This window comes from Mauremys mutica, chromosome 1, assembly GCF_020497125.1.
Source record: "Mauremys mutica isolate MM-2020 ecotype Southern chromosome 1, ASM2049712v1, whole genome shotgun sequence".
Taxonomy (NCBI): Eukaryota; Metazoa; Chordata; order Testudines; family Geoemydidae; genus Mauremys; species Mauremys mutica.
The window spans coordinates 81,176,538-81,202,975 of record NC_059072.1 but is presented as its reverse complement, the minus strand read 5'-3'; the positions used below and the strand labels follow the sequence as shown (position 1 = coordinate 81,202,975).

The window sequence follows — 26,438 nt, the reverse complement described above, 5'->3', positions numbered from 1 at the left end:
CAAAACAGGTTTTCCACTTGGTAATAAGGGGCCACATTCAACTCTCAGTTAAATCATTGTAAATCCAGAATAACTCAACTGAATCTGGACTAATTCTATTGAAGTCACTCAGGTGTAATTTAAATCAGGATTTGGCCCAAAGTTAAAATCAATACAAATACCTTTTAAAAGTATGTAGATATTATCCTGGATTTTGTTACATCTAAATTACATTTTCTTTTACCGTCAGGGATATCCTGTAATTAGGTATATTCTTTACTTAATATCTGAATATTAAATAGCAATAAAGACAAACCCTTCTAAATGTAAAAAACCTTGTTGTTCCAAGTCTTTGATTCCATTTGTTTCATCGCATTAAAGCATCCAGTACATCCTTGCATAGATGTAATACATAGAATGCAAGTAATTTGCTTTTTCCTTTATTGCAGAACTTAAATGAATGGACTCTAAAATTAAAAAAGTCTCTCTCTTTCTGCTCCTGAGATTTGAGGCACATTGATGGATTTTTTATTTTATTTTTGTAACATGCTCTGTAACTTCTGAAGTAAACTGTACTTGCTTACAATACTAGCTTTGTTTGACTTCACTTCAGTTTGATTCAGCAACATTAATATCAAGACCAAAAACCTTCTCAGAATGAGGTCTCCACTTGAGGGTAAAAATTGTACCACCCTCCCACAGGTCCAAAATCCCACTGCCATTGGTCAGGGTCAAATACCACAGGCTCTGCATTCTGAGTAACTCTGTGCCACTTCAGAAAGTAGAAGCCAAAGGTAAGTTTTACTACTTCTTTTCTTGATTGGTAAATTGGATTCTTAAAGATGGAAATGTTTTTGATATTTGTTTTATTATATCATGGAAAATAGTAATTCAAATGAGGTAGATTGCTGATGCTATTTACTTTATTTTTTTTCTTTAAACATTTCTTAGTTCCTTCCTGTGAAAGGTGTACATGATCTTCAACAAAATATTTGAACTGACAGCTACAGTAGATGCCAATATAATTACAGTGTGTTCCAATATCTGATGCATAAAAAAAGTAGAGAGACACAAACTTTGCAAGCAGGTCCAGATACTACAGTAGCAGTTATAGACATACAGTTTAATAGAGGTGAGAAGATAACTGATTACTTATTTTGTTGCTAATATTCTTGTTACGTGAGATAAAGTATTTAAAAACTCATACATTTAAACTTTTATATCTAGGAAATGTAAACATGGTTTTAAAATGATTTGAACAAAGAAAACAGACAATTCTTAAATGATTAATTATATGTAATATTGATATACAGGAACTGCTCAGAAAAGTTTACACAATGCAAAAAGAAACCTATGCCTGATACGTTAGTGATAATACACAGCACACTTGGACCTTTGGGGATTAATGCCAGAATCAAGCCAACCATAAAATGAGGCCAGTAACAATCCTGACAAAAATAGGGAACAGAAAATAAAGACAAGGAAAAACAAATTATTTCATGTTTTCTTTGGCTTTTAAACCAGCACCAACAATTAAAAAACTGGGACTACACAACTGAGTGAGGCCATAACGAATGTTTTCTTATATTTGAAGGCTCTGTAATAGAATTATTTGTAAAAAACCAACTTTAATAATCTTGTAAGACACCATTGAAAAGCTGCCATTCAATTAAGACTTGCTCAAAGACTAGCTAAGCTGTCCCTAGGTTTTCCCAAAAGCAGATAAAAAAATTATTTGAAAAAGCACTGGAAGGAAAAATGAGTGCCTTGTGCAGTTCAACATCCCCACTGGAATTTCATATCCTCGTGCCTAAACCTGCTTCATAAAGACCTTCTTTCAAGTAGCTGAAGTTCAGTCTGTTGCTCAAAGTATGCAACCTCAAAAGGAAAGGTTCTCATGAATTTCTTCTCTCTCATACACTGGGTAGTTTAAGCAACTAGAATTTATAAGTGAAATAATAAGATACCATAATACAACTGAGGATTGTACATAGTATCTTCGGGAGTATGGTTTATTAGCCCTTATTGGATCTAGTCAGCAATTATTACTGTCAGTACTTCTGTTGAAATCAATTGTAGCTATAGGTAAGTAAAGGATTGAATAAGGAATGCTAAATAGAGCCCTATATGCGGATATTTTAGATAATAGTGAACGGATCACTTAAGCGTGAGAGGGAAGGAATATTAATATTCAGTCCTATCCTATTTTGTACTGATTTTATTAAAATATGGAACATTTATATCAATTTCACATGTTCGATATTCTAGCTGGGAAGAAGAGGTGACTGTCACACCCCGTTTTCATTGGAGCTAGTTAAAAAAAATGGAGTGAATGGGTAAGAAAAAATGGAGCATACCATTCCTTTAAGTAGTGGTGGGGACATATTTTTTTCAGTTGGAGATCTGCAGAAGGGATATTTTTTAAATATATCATGCCTTCCAGCCAGTTGAAATGCCATATTTCAACATATTGGTAAACAGAGTAAAAGTACTTGAAATAAGATACTACTAGAATGGTGGAAAAAAGATTCTACTCTTGTTCGGTTTGTAGGGGAAATATAGAATTCTGTTGCTGGACATTTTGAAAAGTGAATCATTACTGTGATGTATAAAAAGTCTACTAATTTGGCCCTTGATTACCTTCTCAAGCATCATTTTATGCTGGAATTGAAAGGGCCAATGTTGTGAGAGTCAAAATGTATTCCTCATTTAGCTTTTCAGATCTATTCTCAGAGGCATGTTTTGTCAAAAAATCCTCTATTAATGCTCTCATGAAACATGTGAAAATCAGTGGGCCAGATCCTAAGCTGTTGTAAATCAGCACATGCCCAATGAAGTCTGCAGAGCTATGCTGATATCAGCAATGGATCTGACTGAATGGTCCTGATTCAAATGAAATTGTAAGGTATATTCACATTAAAAAATCATCAATAAATACTTTCAATCAATGATCTTGGAATTTTTACAAAAGCTCCTCAGCCTTCAGAATTCTTGATAAAATTGCATATCCTGCTTGTATAAGATTGAAATTTTGCAGGTTATTTGCAATTATATATTTATGCATACTATGTTTCCATTTAGAAAGAATTGAACAATGAAGACATTTGCAAATATTTTTCTGGGACTTTTTGTCTTTGAGACCATTGTGGCTGCTCCTACAATAGATACCTTAACTTATGACTCTGAAACCTATGATGTAGCATTGGAAGACTTGGATAATCTTTACGACTACAATGAAAACCTCCCCGTGGATCAGGCAGAGGTAATCTGAACTTCACTTATTTTGCTTTTCCCAAAAGTACAATGCATAAATGCATTGGTTATTTAGGATTTTTTTTAACTATTCATCATTGAGACAGGTCTAGTTGTGTGGTGGCTATTGCATACAGTTGACTCAGTTTTCTGTTTAATTTAATATACCATATTTAACACATGATTTCTCCCCATCTTCACATGTGGTCCAAGATGTGCCCCTGAATTTTTTAGAGCTAATCCTTGAGATTATAGCCAATTGCCTCTGTTTCCCTTAGCTTTCCTCACTTGGCTCTGATACATGTTGGAGGCTCTCATGGTGGTACCACTATGTTAGTGGGACAAAACCGAGAAATGGAGAAAGTTGGGATGGAAGAAACATCCACAGCTCCTCATAAAGTGGGATAAAGCAAGGCTGTTTCCTGAGGTTGTATTATGGAACAATGGATACACGGGATACAGGTATTTCAGCCCACAAGCTCGTTCTATAACTGTTGGAACAGAGAGGAAGGAAAGGAGGAGGGAAGGAAAAGGGAATAAGAGAAAAGAAAGAATGGAAGAAAAATAATTAAGGAGAAAAGACTAAAAGAGAACATGATTAAACTGATTATAGTCCACTCCTGCTGTAAGGACTTAGGCAAACTCCCAAAGAGGCAATGGGGGTTTGCCTGAGTCAGCACCGAGTGCTAAGAAAATATGAAGAATAAAAGAATGTTAACTAATGTTAGATTTAGATAATAAAAACAAGACTTGTATTAAATATTATATGTTGGGGGTTCTGAATCTGAATCCTTCCTGTGCCATCAGATGTTGCTTAGGGCACAAACAAAGCAGTCCCATCCCTGTCTATCATGCTGTTTGCCAGAAGGACTAGCTTGTTGTGTTTCTATAACGTCTTTATGTGGACAGGTTTTTGGCCTCTCATTTAGCCCCTAAGCTGGATCACCAGTGAGTGCTTCTTGTCTGGCCCCTACCCTTTGACATGCTCAGTTTGGACGGCCCTGCCAGGAGTAAAAGTTCCTACCCGCACAGCTCTCGGGGTCATTGGAATGTGCAAGGTTGCATCAAGGTGCAGTCCCAACCCCACAAAGTTTTGGTGCTCATTACCTAACAGAATTATACAGGTTTACAGGAGTTGTTATTGTTTTAGGGTTTCATGATCGAGGACAGTAACTGTAACTAACATTTGGTAACTATGTAATAAACATTTCCCAGCAGTCAAACGGTAGGCCAGAGTCAGATAGTGTAAGTTAGATCTGAGCTACATAAAGGGCTCTATTGAAATCAATGCTGAATACTAGCATAGAATCTGGCCCTAAGATCATAAACACTCATTGATGTAATGCAGGGGAACTGCACTGTTCCTTTTAAAATAGGGAGGAAAATTTCTGCTAAGCCAGGGATCAGCCTTTATGCAAAAAATGCTTGAAATGGGTTTAAATGTTCCCAAAATACAAGGTCCACAATGAGCTGGTTGCTCTTCGGGGTGTTTGCAAACAGCCTGCTAATGATCATCTTCCTTCCCTGCTCCAGAAGCAACACAGTCATGGTGAAAAGGTGGCTGACTCTCCCCTACAGAGATGACTTCCCTTAGTCTATCTCCCCTATGCACAGCCCCCATTTGCAGACACCCAGCTCTCCCCACACATGTTTCCTGCATGCCTTCCCTGAGAAATTTACCTCCACTCACCAGAAGCTCCAGCTGCATGTCAGCTGAGTATATTTGATGTTGATTAATATGTGATACTTATGCCATGCTTCCATCTGGGAAGAAAAAGGAACCTACATCACAACTGTAGGGCTTCTCATATTTAAGAGAGACAATTTTGTGATGTCTTAATTAAACTACCGAATGCTAATGGTGAATCTAATGAATCCCATGCACTCTGTTCTCTTTATGAGTCACCCAGTAAGCTCCCATCTCACCAAGACATGGAGTGGCTCTCTTTACCAAATTCCAACAATTAAGGATCGAAACAGGGCTAGCCTCTTGTGGCTCACTTCCCGCTAAACGGTAGTGCTGGGTTCTGTTTTTAATTTGTGCCAGGGCTTGTCTGGACTGAGTCCTGGCACCTCTAGGCTTGGCCGTTCATAGCCCTGGCATCTCTGGGCTCCCAGACAGCCTCCACTCTCCAGTAGCCAAGCTCTGAAGATGGCACTGCCATCAGCAGCAGTGCAGAAATAAGGGTAGCAGTATATGGTGTATTGCCACCCTTACTTCTGCACTGCTTCTGGCGGCAGCACTGCCTTCAGAGCTGGGTGCCCGGCCAGCTGCCACCACTCTCTGGCTGCCCAATCTGTGCTGGGGCTTACCAGGGCTGAGCCCTGGTGTCTCTTTCATTACAATTTAAGCAGTGGCAGGGTTCTCAGCCCAATCTTTGCTCCCACCAACCAAAGAGAAGAAGTCTCTCCATCTCAATTTCCCTCCACTTCCCTATGAAAGTAATAAATGGGAGGGGTGAGAGCCCCTCAATAGGAAAGAAATCAGAGCTAGAAAAGCCCCATTAAATTTTTTTATCAATTTCTCTCCTGAGGCAGTATTGTCTCCTATTACTGAGCAGTTCATTCAGTCTTATTTTAAATTCCTTTAGTGATGCATCATCCATCACAGCACTTGGAAGGTTTTGTAATTTAAAAGACCTCCCGGTAAGAATATTTTCCAGCTATCTAGCCAAAAATTTCCTTTGCTTAGTTCCATCTCTTTACTCCTTCCATGTCCCATCCTGAACAAGTCAAGGCACTCATAGTTCCCTGAAGTCAATGAGAGTTCTGAGTGCTCAGCACTTTTGAAAATCAAGCCACTATAAAGTAGGTGTTTAAATATGGATTTAGATGCGTAGGCACCCAAGTTTAAAAACTGTGGCCATAAATTATATTTTAATTGCTACAAACAAAATTTATCTCCTCATTCCATCACTCCTATGCCTCCTATCTGACATGGAATCCAACTGTACTTATAGATCTGAGCTACATAAAGGGCTCTGTTTAGAGAAATTATTCATACAATTCACACAGATTATAGATATTGGTGTCAAGTGATGAATGAGTGAGTGATAGTGCAAAAACTCAGGCTAGCTGTAGAATCCCAGTCTATCCCATTTATGGATGGCTGCTTAATAAATAATAATAATTGGAGATATACCAATCTCCTAGAACTGGAAGGGACCTTGAAAGGTCATTGAGTCCAGCCCCCTGCCTTCACTAGCAGGACCAAGTACTGATTTATGCCCCAGATGGCCCCCTCAAGGATTGAGCTCACAACCCTGAGTTTTGCAGGCCAGTGCTCAAACCACTGAGCTATCCCTCCCCATAGACTTTTTAGGGTCCTGACACTTCCATTCACTTCAGTGGGCTTTAGATCAAGCCTTAGACTCTTAAGGCAGTGCAGATAATTATTCTACCTCTTGCGTTAAGGACTTTAAAGTCAAGTGACTTGTGAACCTGTGAATTTTTCAAAGAGCCTGATTTACACAACAACATCCCATTAAATGTCAATGGGACCTAGACACCAAAGTCAGTTAAGTGCTCTTCAAAATTCTACCCAACAGGTATTATACCTGAGTATTCAAATATGCAAGCACCAAGTTCAGTTAGATCTCCACAGACTGGGAAAAGAAATAAGGGTATTGAAAGTCTGAGTTCATTCACCATCTAGGTCAGTGGTAAACAGTGGGTGAGAGAAGAATCAGGTCCATTTAAAAAGAAAGAAAGTGTGTATTTGATATTCTTTTATGGAAGTCCATCTCTTCATGCTGGAGATCATGTTGTCTGTGAAGTGAGCACCATCTCAGCACTGAATTAATAGACCTGGAAAATGACAACCCTTAGACATTTATCTTGAACACAAGCACAAATAAAGAGCTGGTTGTTTTTTCTAGACTTGCAGGAGTCCACTGATGTGAAGCTGCTGGAAGGAGCATAGGCAGATGATCTTGCAATAATGTGAAGTCATATGAGTGTGGTCTCAGAACTGAATGTTTGAGAAACAGTCACTAACACTTTCCCTCTGCCCTTTGGGGTTTGTTGGTAGGATGTATCGGGATGAGTAAGCCTGAAGAGAGGTATCTGTAGGAATGTTTGAGAGAAGAAAACCATTTGGGAGGTAGGCTAGGAAAATGGCAGCTGTAATTAGTGGAAGAGATCATGGGGGTTGTTGTGGGCACTTTTAAAAAATTGCCTTGTTGGCCAGATTTATTTATTTTTAAGTAAGGGAGCTCAGAGGAGAGGTCTGGTTGGGTAACTTAAGCAGCCTGCTAGAGGCAAAGAGGGCCTTAAATATCCTATCAATTTATTTCCTCTGATTCTGAGGAGAGTATATTTCCTTTAAATTTTGTGCTTGGGGTCCAGGTCCGGGGTTCATTTCTGTGTCTTCTGTTTTAGAGATTCTTTCCTTGGGGAATCTTTGTATTCCAATGAAAATAAATGTATACCTCTATGGATTTTGTGGACTATCTTCTGTGAATCAGGTCACCTAGCTCATGGTTGTTGAAGTTATCTCCTGGGAAGCCTCTGATTTGTTAGTACAACTTTAATGTTTGTAGAGTTAACATGCTACAAGGATGCTGTCAGTTACCACTGTATATGCATAATAGACCTAAATTCGTCTCCTTCAGTGTGTTCATCTGGTATAATCAGTGTGTGGGAAACACGGTATATGGATGTTAGAAGGGTAATATAGATGAGGTTTTGTATTACTTAGGAGAAATGTACTCAATCCTTAATCAGAACTGGGAGGCAGTATAATAGGTAAGGTTACATTTTGGCTATGAAACCCAAAGTTCCTTCTAGCACCATTGCCCTGAGACCTGCAAGTTCTACTATGGCTTTGTAGTGGAAGGAAATTTATTGTCGGAGAGCCTTAAGTAAAGGAAAAAGGTAACTCAACTAGAATTGTATGTGGTGTTTGTAAACAGACTAGTGCCAACCATAGACAACAGGAAAAAGAAAATAAACTTAAGAACCAGGACGAAATGCTGAGGTCCTAACAGAATGAGACTAGGAAGGAGAGATTTAAAAGGCAGACTTCAAACTTTTTAAACAGGGTTTATCTTCTGAAACTGACGATCATAGTTTAAATATAAGTTGAAATAAAAATATTTTGAGGAAAAGATATGGTATTAATGATTTATATTATAGTAGCAACCAGAGGATCCCAATCAATATTGGGGCTTCCTTGTACTAGGTTCTATAAAAACCATATACAAAGTCATATTTTCTTCCCCAAAATTGGTATAATCAAAAGACCAGACTGTCAAAGGCACTACTCATGTGAGTAAAATGATCACTGATTCAGGGGTTCAGAGACTTTCATTCAAAGAGGGCTTACACTGAATTCTGTTAAATGAAAACTTCATTTGAACAGCACGTAAGACAATATTGAGAACTGGAGACTGATTTATGCATATTTCAGCTAATAAACTCAAAGAAAATCCTAGCACAGTCTGATTAGGCATGTGTAAATATACTCTGTAATCTCTTTTCCTTACAGCAGATAAAGCTGCTTTACAGCAGAAGGAAAGACAAATTAAGACTACATCTAACTATGAACTAGGGGTGTGATTCCCCCGCTGTTGTAGGCTTACTTGCATGAGCTTGATAGGTAGCACAAACAAATAGTAGCGCAGCTGTGGTAGCATGGGCCATGACAAGTACATACCCATGGGGTTCAGGTGAGTATGTTCTCGGCCCCACTAAGCCATATCACCACTGCTGCTACCCATACTACCAAGGCTATTTATACTTGTGCTAGCTTGATAGGAGCGAGCCTTAGCATGCCTATATGAGCTAGGAATCACACCCCTAGCTTGTAGCATAGATGGAGGATTAGCTCAGTAGTTTGAGTATTGGCTGGCTAAACCCAGGGTTGCGAGTTCAACCCCTAAGGTGACAATTTGGGAATTTAGTTGGGGATTGGTCCTGCTTTGAGCAGGGGATTGGACTAGATGACCTCCTGAGGTCCCTTCCAACCTTGATATTCTGTGGCCTAAGAGGTATTGAGATGGCAGTAAAATGTTTCCAAATGAGATGAGGAAAATCAGTGAGCCTGAGAGATACAAGTTGGTTATGCTAGATAACAGGAGCAAGTTTAAGAGAAGGGACAGAGATAAGGCCAGGGCAAGACAAATAAAGAAAGTGGGTTGGGGAGTTGATGGCAGGAAAAAAGGGTTAAAACAATATCCTGTGATTGGTATTGGGAGTGTGAGGTGGGAAACAGTCACAAATCCATCCAATTTAGGCTTAAATAATTTTGATCTTAATTTATACAATTTCAGACAGATTTGTTATGTCTGCCCATATGTTTATGCCAGACAGACAGATAAGAGGGACTTGGTAGCGGGCCCAAAATACCACATTCCTGGGCACTGGGAAGTTCTCCTGTACTTCATGATGGTAGTCACTGCCTCAGATCTGGTCCTTCAATCCTGTTCCTTCAGTTTCTGACCTGGTGTTTGCCCAGTTTGTGCCTTTATCACTTAGGTTAAGTAATGCGGAAATATATAAAAAGACCCTTCTCAAATGATTAATATGCTTAATGTTGATTGGTTTTAGGTAATGTGCATGTGCAAGTTTCAATTTACACAACTTTTGCTACTTATACAATTTTCATATCATTCTACTTCTGTGTCACCCTGCTCTTGGGATTACCCAGTAAAGCAGGCTTCTTGTCATTGTAGGTTTATATATTTTACCTAAAATCTTCCAGCACATGTTGTCTTTGTCCTGTCATCAATTACATCAGCAATTCCTTGTGAAAGGAGAACAGCACTCATGTCAGGCAAAGCTTTGGCCTAAATGTAACCTTATCTAAACTCATTCACTATCCATAATTGTAAATTACTAAAGTGTAACCAACAAAATTCTTAATCTGAACATTCTGCAATTCTTTATATTTCAATATTATTTAGCATGTGTGTATTATCACACACACAGAGGCAATAAAAAATGCCACAGCCTCAAAATGTCAGCATTTTCTTTATCTTCTTTAAACATAGGTTTTGAGAGACTTTCACTCAGAGTCCAACCCTAGGTTTGCAAATCATTATAAAAAAAGCTTTGTTAGTAATTTCCCCTGTATTGCATTTTAAGGGGTGTCTTAATTTTAGGACCTTAATAATCAAAACTGGGGAATAAGAGCCTACACAGAGGATGGCTCAGAAGACTGGTAATTGTCTGCACACTATTTTATCACATACTTATTGGCTTAAACTTTGATTAAGTTAAGTTATTATTGCTCAGCTGCCCACACAAAACAAATTTGTGGTGGTAGTTTAATTCATAGTGTACAGGCACATATAACTACAAAAATTCCACCTGCAATTGGCACACTTGTTGGCAATCTCATTTGAGAAGATGAGGACTGAATAGGAGCGAAGATGAAGCTATTAACTCACTCCTACAAGTGAAGGCTGAGGTACATTGTCAAGGTAGTGTGAGGAAGCTTGTACTGCTTCTACTACCTACGCTGTACTTTCTTGAGCTAGATAGAAGACTTCAGGGCATGTCTATATAATGCCGACAGACCCTGGTCATCAGCAGGTGGGATCAAACCTGGGACCTCTGGAGCTAAATATATGAGCCTCTCCTGCATGAGCTAAAAACCATATGGCTGTTAGCTAAGGCTGTAGAGCAGACTCAATCTCTCTAAGTAGTCTTGGTACCACTAAATGGGACAGAACACCAGACCCAGGAGGTGTGGGGTATATTTACACTTACAAGGGAATCGACCCTGTGGTGATCAATGCACCGGGGATCGATTTAGTGGGTCTAGTGAAGAACTGCTAAATCGACTGCTGATTGCTCGCCTGTCAACTCCAGTACTCCACATAAATCGATGGGAGAGTGTCTCTTGTCAACCCAGTGTGGTGTAGACATCTCAGTAAGTCGACCTAAGCTGCATCGACTCAAGCTATGTTAGTCACATAGCTGGAGTTGTGTAACTTAGGTTGACTTACCCCCGTTGTGCAGACAAGGCTTCAGGCTGACAATCCAACACCTTTCATGAGCATGACATGCATTTTTAAGACTTTCCATTTGATGATGCTAACATGGTGCCGGGAAATCCTCAATCAACAGGGGAATTAAAGCTTTCACAAGACACCATTTGTCCTTTATCTTTACACTGAAAATCTCCTGATTTCTATTAGCTTCTTATGTAGCTCAATTGTGATGGAGGTATACAAACCCCACACTGGAGGAGGGGTTAAGGAGCTGCTCTGGGCCTGGGTGCTCAGACCTATGCCAACTACAAAGCCTTCATAGGCTGGAGAAAGAGCTTAAAAGGGGAAGCAAATTAGCTCAGTGGCAGACAGGCAGGTGACCTGAACTCCTCTCCCAGGAAGAAACACCACAGGTACTCTTGTTGCCTCAGGCCTACTGATACTGATCTGACCAACTTGCAAAGGAGGGACTGGTGACTTTTGAAGGTCAGAAACTTTATCTGTTCTGTTATTTACTTTACCCTGTGGGAAGAACAGGCAGTGGTAGGAAGTGATCTAGGGAGGCAGCTATAAAGCACCCCAAACTGTAGGGTTTAGCTGCCTATGACTGGATCCTGGATTGGAGCTTGGTGGAGAGGGTGAACCCAGGCTCTCCTACCAAGATTTAAACAGTGGAGTATAGCAGATGTCCATCCCTCAGTGAAGAACCTAGCTGGGGAAGCCACTGACCCAAGGGGGAATCTCCAAAGCCCTTGCTGACTTCAGAAGACTTCCACATTGTTGGACTTTGTATACCCCAAAAGGGGTGGACTTGAACATGTGAGCTGGCCCGAGGGCTGAGCCTCTGAAAGGACAGAGCTCCACCACCAGGTGGAGCTATAGTGAGAAAGGGGACACCTGGAAAGACGACATCTCCCAAACCCTGGCCTGAGCACTAGGCAGCACTGGTGGTAAGTGTTCGCACCAAGGTTTAACTGCAGCTCTTAAATTTGTTCAGTTACTTCATGATTGCCTTCACCCACTAGCACTCTTCAAAAAAATATCAAAGCTCGTGGATATTAAAGGATAGTCAAAGTCACATGGCTGCAAATCTGTAATTGTAAGTAATTGATAGAAGTCCTGGAAAAACTGAATTCAAATTCTGCCCTAGAGCATATGGGTAGCAGATCAGCATGTCTATTCCCTGCCCCGAATATGACCCCTACATCATGTGGAAAGTGGCATGCACAAGACCTTGAGCTGTCACAAAATGATCATCATGGTCCCTTTTGACCTTAAAATCTATGACTATGACTTGCATGAGCAAGGAGTTCCACTCTGACTAGGAGTTATCTGCCTTCCACTCCTTTGCACCTTCTGAGCTTCAAAGAGGCCAGATCTAAGTATCAAAACTGGCCCAGTACAGCTTTATACAGTACTATTGCTACCACTGGGTTTTTAGCACTGGTCCAACCAAAAGAGCTGCTGAAGGCTGACTTATTTCACACATCTAATATGTTTCTAAACAAAACATCAGGACCAGAAACTAGGGCACCTGAAACTACAAATGAAATTGGTAATCAGGCTGGATGCAGTCAGGGTCAGAATTTGATTTAATTGGTATCAGTGTAAACCCAGCATCTCACAATTTAAATCTGGTACAAATATAACAGAAGTGGTAAGTAAAGCCTCAGTCATACCAGTAGAATCAGTGGTTACTCAGGATTTACACCAGCATGTCTGAGATCGGCATGCAACCCACAAACTCTTGCCCTTGGAAAGAGGTGCTTCAGGATACCTATTTGTGATTCTGTGGCCAAAGATGAATGGAACGAACATTCCTGCTTCCCATAAGAGATTCAATGGAAGAACCCAGGAATCTTCCTGTTTCCATGGACAGCTGCCACAGATGTTAGCTTATGAAGAATCACCATACAACTAATTTTATTTGCACAGAGCTATACATATAACAGTGTACCTGCCTTGAAGAACTTGCCATCTAAATAAATGTTACTTTAACATGCAATTTGCTGCTGTCTCACTGGGTTATAGATTTTAAGATAAAGAGGAACAAAGAAAGAAACTAGGCTGAGGCAACTTCTGTAATAAACATCTTAAATTGCTAGGCATTTTCTTGTATAGTAGCTGTCATCTTCTGTACCATGCAATCTCCCTTCCTTCCTTCAAATGCCTCCCCAAAACTCATTTGCTTTCGATTAGTATTTCATCACTCATTTCTGTTCAGGGCTATTTGGTCTCTTTTGTCCCTCCCCTCACCATACATGTTCATAAACATCGCAAAAATAATGTAAAATAAAACAGCAAAAAAATAATACATTAATTTGTGTTATGAATACTCTCCCACAATTTTACTCTCTGCCTGTGAAATGCTATACTGTGCATATGGACATATGAAAATTGGTTTTGAGTGCCTCATTCCATGAATAGCATCTAAAGAAAGCTGGGATGCTGGTGGAAGAGAAAGTCTACAGAACATTGGTACTGACTTTGGGGCTTATCCAAAGCCAGCTGATTTCAATGGAAAGAATCCCATTCCTTTTAATGGGCTTTGGATCAGGCGCAACATGAGTAAATATCTACCTGAGATGAAGAGTTATACAAAAAGTCTAACTAGAGAGTAATTTTAAGAAGTATTGAGCATCTACAATTCAAACAAAAGTCACTCTGAGCTGGGAGTGCTCAGCACTTGTGAAAACCAGATCTTAAGTTATCTAAGATATAGACCTACAATTTCAAAGGTGGCTAGTAATGTTAAGTGCTCAACTTGACGTGGCTGAAAGAGGCTTAATTTTCAGAAGTGGGTGCTCAGCACTTCCTTTTAGGCATACCACGTTGGGCATCCAAATTAAGTTGTCACTTATGAAAATTTAGTACATACTGTGTAAATACACAAGGAGAAGAACTACAAGATGCTATGTGGGTATCTGAGCTTAAAAGATTTCATGGTGTTATATTATATTAAATTCCTTGAGAAATAGCTTGACCATGTGGTTAAATATTCTGTCATAACGTGTATACACAAAGGAATAGAGTTAAGATTGTATGTGCAACCTTAAGTTTGTCCTTTGCTTACCTTTCAGGGTATAAGTGTGCAATCTTAATGTTTTCTCTCTGTGTGCATAAAGGGATATATTTATACACAGTTTGCTTATGTTGTGGTCTGTTATGCAAGGCACAGGAGATTTGTAACGATTTAAAGAATCAAAATATTTAACAAAGAAAAACAAATTCCTATAGAAAAAAACAAAAAAACCCACATAATTTGGCCCTCTGCAATTCCTTTCTTATTTTAAGAAAGTGAAGAATTTTACAGAGAAAAATCCTACTAAATCATCTAGAAATGTTTTTGCCTGAAATATCTAATAAGGCAAATCCTGCCAAAAACAAACAAACATCTGAAAGACAAAGGGCCATTTGAAGAGTCTAGGAAACATCTTTCTCTTATTAAAATTTTGCGTGATCTATCAAATATGTAAAAGATGGAGGCCTGCAGAACTCAGAAGCTTGATAATAAGAAACAGACTTTTACCTCTAGGTCACTGGTTCAAATCCAACCCCTGTGTAGTGGCCAAGAAGTGTCCATAGTTTGTGACTTGTTTGTAATACATATCAGAGGTTTCTGTCCATTTTCTAGTGGAGAAGTGTCGACATAAAAATCACCATTTAAACTGGCATTTTCCATGACAACTTCAGCAGAGGTGCTAAGAATTAAATCGACTTTAAGAATGTCTCAACAACTCTGTTTGCAATAGCCTCTCCAGATCAGTGTTTGAACTCATTGGCAGGACAAGTATAGGGAAGCTCCCACTGTCCAAGCTATCACTGCTCTGTTTGAAGGAAATACTGTTTCAGTCATGTATCTTTCATACGCACTACATTTAAAAGACCTGTAATATTACACAGGAACACAATAGGAGAAATGATGATCTTATGCTTAAGGTACAGGAGTGGAAGCTGGAATAGCAGGATTTACTTCCTGACTCTGCCAAAGATTGTCTGTGACCTTGGACAAGTGACCTAGAGAGAAATTCTGGCCCCACTGAAGTCAATTGGAATTTTGTCATTGCCCTGTACGAGGGCGGGATTTCACTCAATCAATTTTCTTCAGTTTCCCCACTGGAAAACCAGGGATAATATTTATTTCAGAGGGGTTCTGTGGGACTTAATTCATATCAATGAAGTGCTTTGAGATCCTCAGTATATGTAAGTAGAAAGACTACATACTGTAAACATCAATGTTCCAATGATGTGCCTAAAAATATGGATCATAGGGTATAATAATGGTGTGGTAGACAGGAATGTTGGTAGGAAACCTATCTTTATGACCTGATCCCTATCATATAACATAGGCCACATTTACAAGAAGTTATTGGACATCTGTCAATAACTACTATCTCTGAATCTCAATGGCTTTCTTCCCCAGAATTTTCTTTGCAGTACAATTTCCATATCTTACTTGAATAAAAATGTGCACAAAGCCATTACTGAGTTTGGAAACACATTTTGGATGGGTTCAAACTTTTCCAAATCTGCACTTACAAAAGTGAAACTTTACAGATGTCCACAAAACAAAGGAAGTTGACTTCTGTGGACAGACATATGCAAACACTTTTGCACAACACCCGTACAGGGTCAATATGTTTGGAATGCATCTCTCCCTCTAGGCTCTCTCCATTCAGAGAACAGCTGCCCCTATTTCCTGTGTTCTCTTGGTCTTTTTGATTTGTCCCCTCGTCCATTCCTGTTAAAGCTGTCTCTCAGCCCCACAGATTGGAACAGTATGTTTTTGGTAGATACACTGATAAGGTGCATCCTTATTTCCTATTACCCCAAGTTGGCAAGCACTCATTTGCTGTCTTTTGAAGTTGTTAGTTTTTCCCTTACTCCATTTGCTGTTTTCTCTTACACATTTAGAAACATTAGTGCTTCCTAATTCCAGCACCACCTGCTTTCCTTTTAATTATATTGAAATGATAGTATCTGTGAATTGTTTCAATCAAAACAAATATTGCTGCTTTCCATACACAGTCATTAGGACAAGATAAAAACATAGGGCTTGATTCTGTGTGATATTGAACACCTATGAACTTCTAAACTGTTTGCTGTCATCAATGGAACTCATCACTAGAGCTGATCAGGCATTTTGGCTATTTTCCCATTGAAAACTATTGAGTCGTCAAAACTGAAACTTTGCAGGAAACAGTCAGTTCTGACTTTTTTACTTAAATTGAAAACATCAAAAGTTTCAAAATCATCAAAACAAAATGTTTCAGTTGACTGGAAATAGTTTTCTTTTCAGTTTGTTCATTCATGGAAGTTTTCAAGATTGACTTTTGTCCCAGTTTAGGATAGTTTTTTTTTTAAATCTTGATTTTCCCAGATTTTGGGGGGGGGGCGGACAACAACATTTCCCCCCTTTAGCTCTACTCACCACCTCACAGCATTGGGACCTGTAATCAACCCCAAGTTTAAAACAAACTATTTCTATTCAATGAGTATAATGTAAATGGATGCCAGGATCTCTTCCATTCAGCATCATGGTTCTTAACATTACAAGCACAAATACAAAATTACAGTAAAATATTTAAGGAGATTATAATAAGTGTGTTTTGTATTCCCGGACAATCCTGGAATCTGTCTTTCCAAAACAAATATACTGATGGCATAATCAAGCTAAGTACTTTTATGGGGGCATATGCACGGTTTTGTTCATGTTTAGGACATAGACCAAGTGCCATGTGTTTGTGTTCTTATTTGTCCTTCATGAAAGGCCTGATTTAAAAAAAAAATCCTAGCAGTTAAAGTCCTTCCTCCTCCTTTAAATGCAGGTAGCTAGGATTTATGCACAGTAGTTCAGGCTATCCAGCAACCCACACTCAACTGGAGCCAAGGAGATAAGAATGGATGGGCTTGGCCCAGGAAGGAACAGTGCCAAATCACCTGCGAGATGTGGGGATTCAGCTCCTCTCCCATGTCACCTGGTGCAACTTGTGTAAAGCCCCAACTAGTTTGTAAATCTGCCATTCCCCCTCAGCCAGTTATTGTGGTATGAATGCCCCTCTCCAGCACTGCTCACGTATGGGCACAGGGGAGTGAGTGTTAGATTCTCTCCTGTAAGTGCAGGGTGGTGCAGTTATCTCCACACTTGTAAAGGCAGGTTAAGTATGCAAATCATCTTGACAGCACCCATCCAAATTGCAAAATAAACCATTTACTAGGAGAAGAAAGCTCTAGGACTAGATGCAGGTTGCCCAATAATAATTGTATACAGCACACAGATGCCTGTGGTTTGGTTTATAATTTTCATAACACTTCAGAATTCTGAATCTGGACTATTCTTCAGTTCAGCTTCTCTAGTTTGAAAATAAATAAATCAAAGTGGTTTAACTAGGGAGTCCACTATGGCCAGCACACCAGCATGTGATGTCTGTTCCGTTGTCTGGGCTGATGCAAGGACAGGCAGCTATATTCCATTCTATAAAGCATTCTTTAAACTCGATACTGAGATGGTGTCAGGCCTTGTGGAGAGGTCTTTACTCTTTTGAGCTAATTTTCCTGATTGTTCCTCACCCACCTCCCCACCCTTCAAAAAAAGATATTCCTTAAATACCTACACAAAGTAACGATTTATGGAACTGGGGCAACAAATGAGGCATTTCAATTGGGTCCAAACACTAAGAGGCTACCTTACACCTTAATATGGAGGAATATACGCCAATGTATTGAACAGTTTACAGGAAGAACTAGTTCTAGCCCAAGTCCTTGAGGCTCATTTTCACTGTACAACCATAAGGCCCAAACAAGTAGTCCAGGGGTAGGCAGCCTATGGCAGCATGCGAGCTGATTTTCAGTGGCACTCACACTGCCTGGCTCCTGGCCACCGGTCCGGGGGGGCTCGGCATTTTAATTTAATTTTAAATGAAGGTTCTTAAACATTTTAAAGACCTTATTTACTTTAAATACAATAGTTTAGTTATATATTATAGACTTATAGAAAGAGACCTTCTAAAAACATTAAAATGTATGACTGGCACGTGAAACCTTAAATTAGAATGAATAAATGAAGACTCAGCACACCACTTCTGAAAGGTTGCCAACCCCTGAAGTAGTCCTTTCTAAGGCACTTACTTCAGTGGGAGCTGAGCTTGAATTTTATAAATACTTGGCAGTTATCTAGCACCTTAAATGTTCTAAACACTAGACAGACATTAACTACTTGTTCCTTATCAAATGAAAATACTAATATTCATCCACCCTCAGAGGGGCATTTCTGATAGATAAGCATCGTTATTTCCATTGTACATATGGGGAAATGGAGTCAAAGAGGTGAAGAGACTTGTCAAAGACCACACTGAGTCAGTGGTGGCAGAATCCAAAGTAGAATTTGTGACCAATTGATTCCCAATCCTGCATTCATTCCTTCAGACCACAATGCCTGTTTGCAATGGTAGGCTTCTCCTATACTCACTTGCCAACACTACTTTGTTCTGTGATAGCAGCAGATGTGACACTAGAATCCATAGGTGCTGAACCAGGGGTGCTCCCTCACCCCCTGGCTTGAAGTGGTTTACATTATGTACAGTGTTTACTGTTTGGTTCAATAGACTTCAACATCCCCACTATACAAATTGTTTCAGCACCCCTGCTAGAAACCAGACATTTATTTTTCCTTAAAGTAGTTTCGGAGCAACATTGACAGAATGCAGCTTTATAGTTAGTATAGTAACAAAAATTGGTTCTTCCAACTTATTAGGTGGTGGGACTCAGGGAAGGAAAAAAATGTTTTCTAGTGACATGGCAGGGTTTACCAAAGTTTATAGGATTTTCTTGAGTGTAGATCTTCATGCTTATTTAAATGCTTTTTATCTTCAACCCTTCCTTTTTGTATCCTCTGCAATTGCTGACGAATAAAGCTACATAGTGCTGTCAACCATTCAGACAGTGAAAAAAGTTTGACAAACACTGAGACTAATTTATTCTGACTCCCTTTCCTGTTTTAAGATGATGGTTCTTTTAAAGATATTACAATTCAAATGTGATATACATGTGCTGGTATGTTTTGTGGATTTATTCTGGCAGATTTTGCCATTCTAAATTCAGATGATTGGCATTTTTTTTGGAGCGTCTTAGTAACTTTTATTTGTCAGACAGATCATCATTGGCTGTATCACAAAACTGGTTCATTAATGCTATCTTTGAATAAGCATGAGAAGAACTTGGTTAATAGAAGTTCTCATTAATGCAGAATGTTTATAATATTTTCTACAGTTGCAGACCAAGTCAAAGTCATCTGGTAGCTGCACTATAAAACGCAGATGTACCATTGAGTGTCAGAGCATGTCTGGCCTCTAGTGGTAGAATCTGATCAATGAAGCATTGTTAGAACAGTGAATACAAACATGTAATGTACCTCCTTAATATAAATGTGTTTCTCCCCAGATAGAGATTGGAACCGTGTTACCTTCTGTAACTAGAGAGATTCATTCCCCACCACCACTGCCAGAAGAAGCTGAAGAAGAAGCATCAACACCAAAACTAACTGATGGTTCTTCACCACAGGGGTCAGGAGTTCTTGGGCCCCAAACACATGATGGTTAGTGAGAAAAAAAAGCCATACCATTGCATTGGGTCGCTTTCCATGATGCACTGAGTCTGGTGGTGAGTTTGCTTTTTATTAAGCATTTATCTAATTTGGGATGAGTTGTCATCTATAAAACTAGTTAACTTTTTCCCACAAAAAAAATTCTCAACAGAATTGGAGTGTTCAAAAATAAAGCTTTTCATGAAAAAAAGTCATCAACATTTTCCATTTTTTGTGAAATTGTGACAATTGAAATTTTTATCAATATTAAGTTCAAGATCATTTTTGAACATCTGTTTGATGATTTCTAACAATTTCAGTAAGCCTTTCCATTAAAAATATTGATTAAAACATTGTGGTAACTCTGGGAAAAGACAGACAAGTTTCCATTCTTAACTTGCAAAATGGAAATATGGGCATTTCCTGTGTCTTTGACTATTGCTAGTTCAACTGGAATCTTTGATAAGTCCCAAGGGAAATTCCTTTAAAAAAAGTTTATAATAAAATGCAAGCCCACCAAACCACAAAACACCACACCACCAAAGATCAGTAATTGCTATAGTCTCAAATACATGGAAGTTGGGGGTTCACCCGTTTTGGTGGCTGCCATGACAGGTCTCAATGTTATGCAGTGAGAGATGCAGCCAGGGAAGAGCCTGCAGATTCTGTTTTGTACCTTGCCCATCAACATGATATCTGAGTGCCTAGGGGGACAAAAGAGAGGAGTTCCTATTTCCAAATGTGTGTGTTTAGTGGATGGAACGGAATCACTCCCAGATTCAATTTTTTTAAATGCCACCAGTTGGACTCTGCCAGGATAAAGAATCTGTACTGATTCAAAGCAGAACGGGGGTGGAAGGTTCTTTGGACAATTCTGAAATATCCAATGCAATTTTCTCCATTTTAGATTTTCAAACCTTTCAAAAGAGTTGTTATGCAAAGCTTCCCTACCTTATGTATTATGAAACTGTCATACTTCACAGGGACTAAGGAGGATCTAGCAGAAAGAGAGATCTTCCTTTTGAAAGTGTGGATAGGGAACACCTGTTCTTATGTCAGGCATTGGTGCTGCTCTGCCAACTAACAGGAAGGCTGAGAGATCCAGGAACTCCACCTTCTCTTCCTGAATCCACTTCAGAGTCCCTTGCCTCCTAAATCCACACCAGCCCAGGAGGAGGAGTAGTAGTAGTCCCCAAGGAGGGAGAAGAGGCGAAAGTCTGTCCCTGTTTTAGCTGCAAAGTCCTGTCTAAGGTGGCTATCTAAGACTCTGAACTAAGCCTGGTTGAGAAACAACAACTCCATTTCATGAAAAGTTTAAAGGCTTTAATATTTGTTTTGACTCCAATGAGGAATGAAATCAAAACCCTTTTGATATTTTTTCCACACAAAAAAATGAGAACCCCACACCAGAATAGCCAACACACCAATTATAAGGGTACTCACCTGGGATGTGCGAGATCAAGTCTCAGGTTGATACTCTGAATGAGGCAGTACAGAGACTTGAAGGTGGGTCTCTGACAGGCCAGGTGAGTTGGAGGCTATAGAGGCAGCCTCTCTCTCCCTCTCAATTTCTCCTGTTGCAGCTGTTCCACTATGTATAAATAGCCATTGGAGCAGAGACACAGAGACTGACTCTGTAGACCAGTGATAACAGCACGCGCCAGCAATGTCATTTGAAATGGGGACTGGAATCGGGGTCTTCAACTGCTTACGTGAGTGCCCTGATCACCGCACTACTAGCCATTCAAAAGTCTGTGGCCATCTCTATATCCTAGACCCAAGAAACCATTTTGGTTGAAACTGATAAATTTTCAAGAAAATTGTTTTCACAAAATGGCATTTTTTGCCAGAAAAAAATTGTCAGTTTTTTTTTCCCAAACAGCTTTACTCTAAACTCACTTAGGCCCAGATTCACTACAACTGATTCAAGGAGGTTTGGGACGTGTAACTTACACCTCTCTGTGTCAGGCTTGCTCCTTGAAGCTAGGTCAAATCACCCAATGGGAAGGAAGGCAAGAGGGCAGGCTGGAGTGTAGTTTGCCTCTAAGATATTTCTCCTGGAACCCTGAGCACTGCAGACAGAGGTTCCAGAATAAGGGAAGATGTTAGCCTGTGACTCTTCTCTCTGCTTGTCTGAAGAGGGCAGGTAGCAGACCTAGTATGCCCTTGGAGGGGTGTCCCTCAGCTAGGCAGTGCTAGCAATTATCATGGTCTTTCAGTGATTGACCTTTTTACAGAAACAAGCCTTGTTATCCTAGTTGGCCAAGAGGGGTCAAGCCAAAACTGGCAACTCCAGAAAAAAAAAACCCTAAAAGCCAATCCAATAAGTTTTTTTAAATGGTAAGCTTCACTAACTTTCACTAACCACATTGCTAACTGAACTGTTTAGTAAAACTGACTGTCACAGGGTGAGCACAGGCTCTCCCATTTTTGTGTCTGCACCCTGTGTTTAGGCTTGTTTAATAAAGAGTGTCCACACCCTCATTTGTTGAATCACCCCAGTGTCTTTATTTACAGTGCTCGTGCAGTGCCCAGATCCCCCAACAGTTAGTGCCCCACAGACCCTCCCTAGGGTCTCCGGGCCCTTGAGGCCTCCTTATTTGCAAGGAGACAGAGATACTGCCCTCCTGTCTCCTCCCAGGCTATCTTCCCCACTGAGGTTTGCCCAGAGCTTTTACAGCCTTCTCCTGCCTCAGCCCAGCTGTCACTACTTAGCCCAGCAGGTTCATCTGAGCCAGCCCTCATTAGAGCTTGCAGCTGGGCTCCCTGCTGAGTACCTGCATCTCTACCCCTGGCCTACCGGCCAGACAGCCGGCTGTAGCCAGCATTTTGGCAGGGCTTTAAAGGGGTTTTACCCCTGCCCTGCCACACTGACCAAATAAATTTGACAAACAAAACTATCCAGCACAAAATGCTCAGTTGGTTCCATGGCCAAAACAGGTGAGAAACATATGAAGTGGAGCAGGAATATTTATACCCTCAATCAGTGAAATGTTAGGTTTCAGGGATTTACACATGCCCACTAATATTCACTACTCAAAATGGTTTGAAGGCCATCTGGCTAAGTACACAATTTCCATAGTGTGGCTCTGTGGAGGAAATATTAGGAAAAGGACCCACTCTAGCCTTCCATATCCCACACCTTTCAGTAGGAACCTTTTGTGAATGAGGTGAAATGGCTTGAGTTTCGATTTTCATGTTCCTCCTGGGGCAGCTAAATGTTTTCTTTGCAAATGCACATCTTTCAAGCAGATTTAGCTCAGGGGATGAGAAATCTTTCCTGAAGTCAAGCTTCTGGATCAGAAATGTTAATTAAAAAACAATGGGAAAGAAATTGATATCCTGTCTCTATAAGCCTCTAAAAAAACTCATTTCCTCAATAATCATCCGAAAGATACTGTTTACGGAACTAAACTTAAGTAACTGTAATAAGTTTCAAAGCCACCACATTTGAATCTTTAGGGTAGCATAGCATCTGAGGAGTTCAATGTGACTAATCTCATAACCCTAAGAAGGAAATGTCAAAATTAATTCTATTTCTCATATGAAACTCTTATGAAAGTGGATTGCAGTTGTGACTGCTGTTCTTATCACAGTTTTAATCACCAGAGGAATCTATCAATAATTTAGATGTTTCATATTACTGTGTATTAAGTTCATGTTCAATGGGTTCCATTACATTGAACTTTGAAGCACTAAGTTTTGACTGGCCATATCATGTTGAACCACTGTTAAATAAGACTTTGCAATCCAAGAAAGGAATTAGCCATTAAAGACACCAAGAGGATTGTCTTGGCAACACATACAGATAAGTGAGATGATGAATTCCAGTTCACATACCTAATCTTTGTAATCAAAATTATAGCAAGAATGGAATTTGCACACAATATGGATTGTGTCCATTGTGACCATTCATAGAAATCTGACAATCAGTGGAACTTGATCCATTCCACTGAAGTTTTAAACCTTCTGCTCTTCTGGGGATGCCACAGGACCAGGGGATGTCTGGGATGTGTAAGGATTCAAGGTTTAGTTTCCCCATATAATTATGTTAGTTCTACAAAAAAAATAAAAATAAAAATAAAATTTAAAAAAATGGATCCTACACTCTCTGGGACATATATAGTAAAGATAACCACAAAATCTAGCATGTGGACAAATGTCAATATAGATAAACCCCCCCACCCCCATCCCAAACTATACCTTATTAGATTCTGTACTTTAACTCCTTTATGCAAAAGCTTAAGGCCAAGACTAGCGAGTGGGACTAGCATAATCATACAGTGGTAGGCAAGTAACTATCACCCCTTGCATGGCTGCTTACGGTAAAGGGGAAGCATGTAGGTAGCTACTCCTCACAATAGCAGTCCCTGCACTCTTGCCCTCTTGGGAGAGCAGGTGTAAGAGGGAGGGAGAATCAGAGTATCACACCAAGCTACAGAAAAGGTCTGGAGTACCAAGGGGAGCATTCTTCACCCGCTCTGTAGCCTCAGGGGAGCTCATGCCTACATGAAGGACAATCTCCCCAGTATTGCTCCTGAGCATGCAGAAGCCTGCACAGCTCTGTACTGCTCCCTACTGAACACTTGTGGCTTACAACCACAGTGTAGCCCTAAGAAGAGAGACAACAAGCCTTGCGCCATGAGCTGAAGGTAAACAGACTGACAAGAATGCTTGGGCCTGATTTTCCACTTTGTTATTGTAATCAATAGTGTTGTACCCATGGCAGGGAAGGAGACTGGGGGAGTACAGCAGAGTTGAGTGTCCCCAGTATACCAGTATACCAGAATATGAATCTAAGAATTGAGCCAAATAGCTCCAAATGATTTCAACTGTCATGACAACACCTAGGAAGAGAGGGAGCATGCTTCCAAACCATGCAGCGGTTTCTAGATCAGTGTCAATACCTTGAATTGCTCCTCAAAGCAAATGAGAAACAAGTGAGATCTTTGGAGATGACATAATATACACCCTATTGCTAGGACGTGAAACAACCTTATTCCATGCTAGCTGCAGACGTCAAATGGTGTTAGTCAAACACAGTGGCATAATTTAATCTGGAGGTCAGAGACATGTAACTGTGACAAGGTACTCAGAGGATTAGTGTCCACCATCTTCTAATAAAAAAAATAGATAAAAAAGGGTATTTTGGCCACTACTATAAGCTGGAAATCAAGAAGTGCTAAGGGATCCAAGACCACACATATATAGTGAGCCTCACACACACACACACCCCACATCTTTGGCATACCATCTACATGCTTCCCCTTTACCTATAAGCATCACCTCCATTTTATCTGGACTGAGTTTTAATCAGCTAATCTCATCTATGCCTTGTTTACAGCCAGACCCTTGGAAAGCACAGAGGCCGTACCATTTGGATTCAATAAAAAAAGAAAAAGTAGAGCTGGGTATCATCCACATACTGCTGGTAATAGAAAGCCACAAGCATCCCCAGTAGCCTTCCAAACACGCTGAATAGGAGGAGGTGACAGAACAGAACTTTACATAAGAGAATTCTCAAAGGGGATAAGCAATTGATTCCCCCACCCCAACCATCTCAGAAATCAGAGAGGAAGGAGATCCCATCTATCCCAGCAGGGTGTAACCCATAGCCAATGGCACTGAAGGCTGCTGCCAGAGCTAAAGGAATCAACACAGATATTTAACTGTCTTTCCTGAGAGAGGAAGCCACTCCTATCAATGAATGCAGTGTGATTCTTTTGCCACTAGCAGAAAGCCAGACTGAACAGATACAGGGAAATCAGAAGACTCCAGCTGTCATCAGAACTGCTTCACCAAAACCCTCTTTGTTGCTCTTCCCAAACGAGGAAGTTTAGAGACAGGGCAGCAACTGACCAGTTTACCTAAGGAAAGCTAGCATCTTTTATTCTCCCTTCTAGAGGCATTAATCTCAACAAATAAAGGGCCAAACCATCTCCCCTCACACACATACACACTTGGTTTTACTGTCCATTACTGCATCTTGTGATTTGTGGTCTCTTTGCAGGTAGAGAGCAGCGAGAGTGGATGGAGATGGATCCCTCCATTCTTGTGACTGCTCTCCCAGCCCATTTGCACTGGTTGCCCAGGATGTTGAAGCCACTGGATCTGCATAAAAAATAGTTCCCATGGTGTGGTCCTGGCCTGCCTCTTTCATCACCTTCTCAGCTGACCCACTAACCAATGAGCCAGTTGGGAAGATCCTTTACTCTGTGTGTAGATGTGCTCAGGGACCCGCTTGCACAGGGACCACCTCCTTGTGCCTCTGCACATCCCTTGTGTGAGGCTTAAGTGCCGTAGAGGCTCTCCCATTAACCTTCACACCACGGAGGAATCTCACCCTTTGTGAATAGGATCCCATGTATACATATACTTTTTTTAGAAGCACAGAATAAAAATGTCAGCTACTATAGGATTATTTGATTCATTTTCTATTCTGAGAAACATGTTAACAGCTACAGTTCCTTTAATTTCTATCACCATCACAATAAGTCAAACAGGCTAAAGTATACAACATTAAAAACCTTCAAGTTTGGAAGGAATATCTGGAACATCATATGTTCTACACTTATTGCACAATGTGCTATTTTCCAGTGTTTATTCTGTAATGAAAGAGGTGCCAGGGCTCAAGCAATGTTTTTACTTTCATAACTGATGTGGCAAGCCCAGAGGTGCCGGGGCTATGA

The 26,438-nt window shown here is 40.1% G+C and overlaps 1 protein-coding gene across 1 annotated transcript in view; it reads left to right on the top strand.

The window, feature by feature from the left end:
• Positions 1-563: 563 nt before the first annotated feature.
• Positions 564-26,438, top strand: part of EPYC (epiphycan) — a 32,753-nt gene continuing 6,878 nt past the window's right edge. The window contains exons 1-3 of the mRNA XM_044994270.1: positions 564-773; positions 3,061-3,241; positions 19,608-19,761. Coding sequence (XP_044850205.1) covers positions 3,074-3,241; positions 19,608-19,761 — 322 coding nt within the window. The 5' untranslated portion in view covers positions 564-773; positions 3,061-3,073. The remainder of the gene's footprint in view (positions 774-3,060; positions 3,242-19,607; positions 19,762-26,438) is intronic.